Genomic DNA, 8776 nt, shown 5'->3' with positions numbered 1-8776 from the left:
CATGATATGTAATATAACATATTTATATACCGTAAAAGTGTTTTATTTATGCAGGGAATAATAACAGTATTTTCACAGTTTAGGATAAGAGGCCAGAAAGCAGCACTTGTTTTCAAAGAGTTTAATTTCTTTATTAATTGAAAGAACAGAAAAATAAAATTAATTTTTTTGGTACTTACAAACAAATTCAAGCATATACAGTTGAACCCCGCAAATCCGAACTTTCGGCAAATCCGAACCAACGGAAAGTGAAAAAAATTCTAAAAATTCAAAATAAAAATTTAAAAACATGTTTATTATATGTACAGAGAACCAGAAAATTTAACAATGTAAAATTAATAGGAATTTGGACATGTGAAATTTATTAAAAATAAATACACATAGTACATACTTATAAAAACTTAAACACGATCAATAAAGGAATGTGCATAATACGCATTTCCCATGGTATACTATGAACGAAAACATTGAAAAAGATAAGAAACATGAGAAACATAGTGTAATCAATATCCAGATTACAAATTAAATGAATCATTTACATGGCCGAATTCCCATGTCCCGTGACGAAACAAAACTACTGGCGTTAGTGATGTAATATTTCAGTGATCTAAAGATTTTTCAGCTTTAGAATATTGGAGGATTGGAGGCATAAACGTGCGGATAAAGTTTCATAAAGGGATCGGTGGTAGACCATATCTTTTAAAAATCATCTTCCTTAGCTTCTTAGGCTAACTTTCGGATAATCCGAACCTTTCGGAATCCGAACAGGCTGTCCCCCCAATTAGTTCGGATTTGCGGGGTTCTACTGTACTTTACAAAACTTGGTGTTCATACGATTCATACTATTGCAAGCACTTGAAAAATTGTGATTTTGAATTCGGTGGTAAATTAAAACTAATTAATAGGGAACTTGCACATTTTTGTTTTATTACATAATAATGTTAAAAATAAGATTTCCAAAATTTCACGCCTCAAAACCTCATAATTTAATAAGTACAATTGTATCTGGAGGAGAACATAAGAACCTGGGAGGCAGAATTAAAAAATTACAATCTAATAATTAATATGGAAAAAACAAAAGTAATGGCAATATCCAAGAAAGATGTTAAGCTAAATATTGAAATCCAAGGCAAAGAAATAGAACAGGTAGATACATTTAAATACCTTGGAATAATTTTAAATAAGAAGGGTACACAAGAAGACGAAATTGGAAATAGGATAAAAGCAGCCACAAGAACATATCATTCGCTGTATATAAACTTCTTAAATAAAGAAATAACTAGGAAAATCAAAATGATAATATTTAAAACAATTTACGTACCTATCACTACATATGGAGCAAAGAATTGATATTGAACGACAAACTAGAAAAGAGATTGTAAGCCGCCGAAATGAGGTATTTAAGTCGTGGGAGCTAGGAGAACCGATAAAAGACGTAGCGAAGATATTAGAAGAGAATTAAAAGTAAAATCATTAAAGGAAAAAAGCCATGAAAAGAAATTAAAATGGACTGGGCACTTATTTAGAATAAACGACGGCAGACAGGATAAAATGGCATGGGAAGCGAGGCCGATAGGGAAAAACAGGAAGCCAAAGAATTAGCTAGGGACCGAAAAAAGTGGCGTAAGATCGCAGAGAATAACGAGTAAAGACACCTCGACACCTTACGGTATAAGAGGATCATCGATTATGTATGTATGTAAGTACAATTTTAAAATCTTCTATGTATTTAAAGCATTTCAAACAATCTAAAAAGCGCTCAAACCCTTTTGACGTCATAACATCATATTTTGTATGACATTTCTAACGTTTCATTTAAAATTACATACAATTTTGTTTACTTTGAGCAGAGCCGTAACTACGATGTTGGGGGCCCCGGAGCAAATGTGATCTGGGGGCCCCCTACCGGGAGGTCTGGGAAATTTACCTCCAGCGCAAGGGGGGCCAGGAAAAATGTTTGATATTTAACCCCTTGAAAGCGCAGTTTCTCCTATGTGAACACCACACTCTCTCCTTTCTTTTTTTTTTCAGCATGTCCTGCAATAACTATAAAATTAGCAGCGCTAATGATTACAGCTTCATCTGTATCTGACATTGCGGACGGATTATCAACGAATGCGTTCGTTCGCTACAATGTAAATGATCTTACTTTGTAACGAATAACCAAGCGAACACCTACGAATTCGTTCACTTTGATTTAAAAGTACCTTAAGGTGCCTTAAGCTACTGCAGTGTGAGCCAAGCACACTCAGTGAAGCTAGTCAGTGTACTGGTGGGACTGCTCCTAATGTGCTCATTTTATCTTATGTATACCTTTCTTTGCGTCAGACAGGGTTGTATACTGTCCCCACTGTTGTTCAATTTGTATTCAGATAGAATATTTAAGGAAGCGCTGCATAATTTGGAATGGGGTGTGAAGGTTAATGGAATTCTGATAAATACAATCAGATATGCAGACGATATAGTTATTTTAAGTGATGATATGAATGGATTACAACACCTTTTAAATGCCATTGACAGAGTGGGAAGAGAGTTTGGCCTAAATATAAACTGTTCAAAAACAAAATACATGGTATTTAGCCGTTTGGCCCATCAAGATTCACGGTTATATGTTGATGGTCATATAATTCAAAAAGTACCCAGTTTTAAATATCTGGGTTGCCATATATTGCTGAACAACTAGATCCAGATAAAGAGATAAAATGTAGAATCGAGATAGCCCGCACGACATTTTTAAAAATGAGGTCATTCTTCTGTAATGATACTTGCAACTTCAACTTCGAAAGCGCATGATTAAATACTACATTTGGTCAGTCCTCTTGTATGGTGTCGAAGCATGGACATTAAAAATATCCACCATTAACCGTTTGGAGGCCTTTGAAATGTGGCTGCACAGACGTATTCTAAAAATACCATGGACGGCTATGCTGACAAATGTGGCAGTCCTTAAGAGAGCAAATGCTACCCGCGAGCTGCTTGACAACATCAAATATAGAAAGATGGCCTATTTTGGACACGTAGTAAGGGGAGACCGGTATAATATTCTTCAACTTATTATGATGGGTAAAATCGAAGGACGCAGAGGAATTGGTAGAAAGCAGGCCTCTTGGTTGAATATCCGGGAGTGGACAGGAATAAAGAAAGCAGAACACCTATTTAGAATAGCTCGAGACAGAGACAGTTTCGCCATGTTAATCGCCAACGTCAAGGGGACTTGATAGGGCACGTTAAGAAGAAGATACCTTTCTTTTCAATATGTGGTTCCTTTCATGTACCAAGATGTGGCCTGGGGTAAATTGATTAAGACAAAGTAGCTGGTACCTGGAGTCCCTATTTCGGTTGCATTTTAGTTTTTATTTCGCCAAAATAACTAATTTCCTCAGTCACGATCTATATGTTTACGAAAGGTCTCGGGGCCCCAGCTTAGCCCGGGCTTCCCTCTTCCAATGGCAGTTTAGGTTCTATTACGCCCAGGGCCCCCGTAAGGGGTACTGGCGCCTGTGTGCAAAAAAGGATTTTGGCACCCCTTAAGGCATTTTGGATCATGTTTTTTATTTATTTTTTGAAAATAAACTAGAAAAACTAGCTTGAAATAAACTAGAAAACTGAACTTTAGAATGTGAGTTTCACCCCTTCTCGGGGGTGAAAAAACATACGTTCAAAAAAGTCCGAAATTGGATAAAATGACTAATTTTAAATAACTTTTCTTCTATAAAGATTTTTCTCTGTCAATACTTTTCAATAGTTTTCGTTAGTTTCGTTTTCAATAGTTATTAAATTTGCGAGTAAATTTATGTTAATTTTTCAAAAAAAAAAACAAGTTTTTAGACGGATTTTCGCAAATAACTCAAAAAGCAAGTATTTTATCAAAAAAAATATAGCTTATAAAAAAGTGAAAAAAATTGTGTAAGTACCTATATATGAAGTCTGCAGGCCCAGTAGAAGCAGAGTTGTAGCTGATAAAAAGGAGGTTCTTATTCGTCAAATTTCAAATCAAATATTTCAACGTAAAATAACAAAAAAAATCAAGCACTTATCAGAGAAAACTCATTACAACTTTTTTAAAGTGTTTAAAAGAAGCTATATTTTTTAACATCAAAAGTAAGTAAGTTAAAAATAATGTTGGTCCCTTTTTTTGGTAAAAAAATCATGAAAACCACCCCATAATTAGCATCCCAAATGAAATTAATCGTTACCGCTTCACGTTACTTTACTTATGTATTGTTTAATAATTGCTTATATGATCTGAAGTTTCATCGGTTCAAAGTGCTTATTTTTGAAAAGGCTGCATTTAAAAGGGCGAAAGGGCTGAACGAGTCACTAATCGTGAGTGTATGCAAATTTTGAACAGCCATATCTTTCAATTTTTGTCTTACAGGAAAACAAAACATCCAAAATATTCAGAAAAGCAAAATCTACATTTTTTTACTGCTTGAGATTTTTGGTATCACTAATTAATTTTAAAGTTATTTGGGAAAAGAATTTATTATAAAAAGTTATTTTAAAAACCAAATTTTTAAAAATGAGCACTTTACAGCGATGAAACTTACAGATCATATAAATAAAGCTTTTCTTAAACATTTTAAAGTAGTTTTAATGAGTTTTCCCTGAAAAGTTCTTAATTTTTTGGTTATTTCACGTTGAAATATTCGATCTGGAATTTGACGAATAAGAACCTACTTTTCATTAGCTACAACTCTGCTTTCTATTGGGTTTTGCAGACTTCATATATAAATTTTTTTTTTCACTTTCTTGTAAGCTATATTTTTGCTAAGAGTATTTTTTCGATAAAATAATTAGTTTTTAATTGTGAAAAACCGTCTAAAACGGTTTTTTTTTTGTTGAAAAATGAACATACTCGCAAATAACTCGAAAAGAATTGGCTTAGTGAAAATCTCTATATAACAAAAGTTGTTTAGAATTTGTTATCCAATTCCGGACTTATTTTGAACGCATGTTTTCTCACGCCTGAGAATACTTCTTTTACCCCCAGAGTAAAAGCACACATCAGCACAGTAGGTATCACTTCTTTTCTTGTTAGCTATGTGTATGACAAATTGTATGTCAATCCAAGCGGTTTTTTAAAATTTACCACAAAAACCGTGAGTAAATGGACAACAGTAGGCTAAAATATCAAAATAAAACAAATAGAATAAAAGCATAACAAAATAAATTAAAATGCCTGACTTCTGACATGTTATCGCAAATGGGAATCGGCAGTAACTGGATGATATACTAATCAAATTTAGTGTGTGTTTAAACTGAATCCTATTTAATTTCTCAACTTTTATTTTAAAATTAATTTTTGTTTCTTTGCTTTTTTTTGCAATTTTTGACCCCGGGTTTTGGCGCCCCTAAAGGATGGCGCCCGTGTGCATTGCACACTTTGCACATATGGTAGCGGGGGCCCTGAATTACGCCGAAATAACTAATTTCTTAAGTAATAATTTAAATTTTTATGTTAAGGTCTCGGGGCCCCAGATTAGCTCAGGCCTCAGGGGCCCTGTGTTGATCCAATTGCATTTTAGTCTAAAAGACTAATTTCCCCAGTGAAAAATTAAAACTATGTTGCGGTCTTTTTAAAATTGTGTCAGTTGAAAATATTTCGTTGGGATCGGCTTCTAAAATACATATTTTTATTTTCCTCGTTAAAATCTATGCACGGGACCCCCTTGGTCGGGGGCCCCGGGGCACTGTCCCGGTTGCCCCAATGGTAGTTACGGCCCTGACTTTGAGTCTAACACAGTTTTTGAAGAGATAGTATGTATTGAATTGTGTGTGTTTTTACTATGGAAAATAAAAGTAAATACTATGAAAGTGTTGTAAGAACATTCTAGCTGTTAAATTGAAACTCAAAATAAAATATTTATTAGATTGCCAGGCGATAAGAAACGGGAGTTTAAAAGTGGTTACAAAAAGGACATTAAAAACATTTTAGTTAATTCTCAAGATCTTCATGGATGCAAAGCTAATTCTAATGTAAGTATCTGTTGTCTTAATGTTTTATCTGTTGCCTGCTTAATAGTTTTTTTTAATAAATCAAGTGTATTTTGAACATAAACAACATTCAACTTTTGAATACAGAAGTATTATACCATACCTAGATTAGTCCTGTCGCCAGTAGGGGTACAACGGCCTCCTTAATTCAGATGGACTTACCCAAGTTTTCTTTATGTATTTTGACCCGTAGAACACGAATTTTTTGGGTAACAGTCGATCCGGATGTCGATAAGATTGTTATAAATAAAGAACTTGAGGAATCACATAACAGCGATTTTTTGCAAAACAAAACATGTTTTTGTATTCTTTGGGTCATTCTAAGTAAAAAATTATTTTACAATTTTTTTCGTAGGATGCATAGTTTTCGACATAAAAGTGGTTGAACTTACAAAAAATCGAAAAATTGCAATTTTTGAACCCGAATAACTTTTGATTGAAAAATAAAATAGCAATTCTGTTTATCGCATTTAAAAGTTCAAGTAAAATTCTATCGGTTTTGATTATTTTCATTGCTAAAATTAATTTTCTTATCGTTAAAAAAAGCTATAAACACATAACACATAGTGATTGAATGATGTTTTCAATGCATTTCTAATTTGAAATCGAACGAGTAGGCGCTCATACAGAATTTCTACGTATATTACGTCCATTAAAACGCATGCATTGGGCCCGGGAAAAACTATGTGTTTATAGCTTTGTTCAACAAATAAAAACTTAATTTTTAGCAATGCAAATAATTAAAACCGATAGAATTTGACTTGAACTTTCAAATGCAGTAAGCAGAATTGCTATTTTATTTTTTAATCAAAAGTTATTTCGGTTCAAAAATTGCACTTTTTCGATTTTTTTAAAGTTCAACCGCGTTTATCTCGAAAACTATGAGTCCTACGAAAAAACTTGTAAGAACATTTTTGCTGAGAATCACCCAAACAATACAAAAAAATGTTTTATTTTGCGAAAAATCGCTGCTATGTAATTCCTCAAGTTCTTTGTTTATAACAATCTTATCGACATCCGGATCGACTGTTACCCAAAAAATTCGTGTTCTACGGGTTAAAATACATAAAAAAACTTGGGTAAGTCCATCTGAATTAAGGAGGCCGTTGTACCCCCCTGGCGACAGGACTAGATGTAAAAGATAAATATAATAATGTAATATAGAATATTTTATGAATTCCCAAAAAAATTATCCTTTTGAAAATATGCGGCCACCTGTTCATCATAAACATATTTACAATGGGTAAGTTAATTATCAGACTGCCCTATAGAAACCTCTTTGGTCATTTAAAAAAAAATTGATTAAGTCTTAACACTCAAATATGAAGTGTCCAGAATGAGGTGTCCAGAAACTCTCCCGACAAACGAAGACCGGGGATTCCTTAGGCGATTTTAAGACAATTTAACCCAATTCAGAATTCACCTAGTTCGAAAATGCTAGCAGCTCTTTAATGGCGTCTGGTAATTAGTTTTTTTTAACTCCAGAATTCTTCTATTTAGAAAAACGAAAACTGGTACGCCTTTTTCTCTTCCAAAGTAAAATTGATTTTATCAATTGCGAGTTTCTAGTACCGGTCATAGGCGTCCGTTTTGGATAGGGCGCAACGGATATTTTATATCATCGGATATTTTTCTAGAAAATGGTGCATCTTAGCGACTTTTATACTGTCTTACCGACTGTCGGACTTTGTATAAAAGTCGCTAAGATGCACCGTTTTGTAGAAAAATCAATTTGAAACTTTTTCTTTTTTTGAATTTGAAAAACATTTTCAAAATAAAAGGTGAATTTTACCGACTTAAAGCAAGAATACCTTTTTAGTTAAGCATGTCTATTTCGGAGACTGTACAGTTTGAGGGTCTGAAATTGCACGATTTCGAGCATTGCTCGTAACATTAATTTATATTGCAAAATAATTTCAATGTTTTCCCGAAGTTGATGCTTTTGAAATTTACCACCAGGTGTCGCTAACTTTCCAACTTTGTGCCTTATCCTTAAAGAAGAACAACCTAACCTCTAACCTAAATAAACAAAAATTAGCCGTTAGAAACAGAAAGCTGAAATTTGAGTGAATTTTATAATAAACAAAAAAATTAAAGCTAATACGAGAAACAACATAAATATGAAAAATGCTAAAAGTTGTGTAATTTTTACATCAAGTGAAAATAAAGGATATGGCGATCAAATGTATCGATTCTACTTAAACCAAAAGTTGGTAGATACGTGTATAAATTTATCTGAGGGTAAAAATATTAAAGTGCACAGTTATATAGTCGCTGCAGAAAGTACAGTATTTGCAGAACTGTTAAAAACTGGACAGGTAATATCATAATAATCCATAAGAAGTATAAGTATGTTTACTTAAGAATTGAGTAAACTTATATTGTGTACATTTTTGTGGTAAAGAATAATGATATCGATGGCTTAGTGTGAAAACCTCGTATCTCATTAAATTACAATTTTACAGGAGAGGCAAAAAACTGATTTTCTGCATAATATAACCTAAAAACAAAAATTACCTTACATATTTTTAATTCGAGCACATTGAGACAAATATCTAATATTGTCCCAGAGATAAAAGTGTTAAATGTTGCTATTAAATTGGAAATAAAAATATTAACTATGAAAAACACGTAAATATCCTTGCAGTATATAGAGCCTTTGCCCAAATAACTATGATAACCTCGTATATCTTGATATACGTGTTTTTCATCTCAAATGAGGTTGTGTTTATTATTATTATTTACGAGGTTTTCATTTTTCATAGCTTATTGCACACCT

General features: G+C 33.0%; 1 protein-coding gene across 1 annotated transcript in view; it reads left to right on the top strand.

Moving 5' to 3' along the window:
* Positions 1 to 8031: 8031 nt before the first annotated feature.
* Positions 8032 to 8776, top strand: part of LOC126884900 (uncharacterized) — a 41261-nt gene continuing 40516 nt past the window's right edge. Inside the window, exon 1 of the mRNA XM_050651227.1 lies at positions 8032 to 8315. Within this exon, the coding sequence (XP_050507184.1) occupies positions 8118 to 8315 (198 nt within the window). The 5' untranslated portion in view covers positions 8032 to 8117. The remainder of the gene's footprint in view (positions 8316 to 8776) is intronic.

This window comes from Diabrotica virgifera, chromosome 5 (genome assembly GCF_917563875.1).
Source record: "Diabrotica virgifera virgifera chromosome 5, PGI_DIABVI_V3a".
NCBI lineage: Eukaryota > Metazoa > Arthropoda > Insecta > Coleoptera > Chrysomelidae > Diabrotica > Diabrotica virgifera.
Note: the sequence above shows the minus strand (reverse complement) of the source record. Positions and strands in the feature narration are given on the sequence as shown.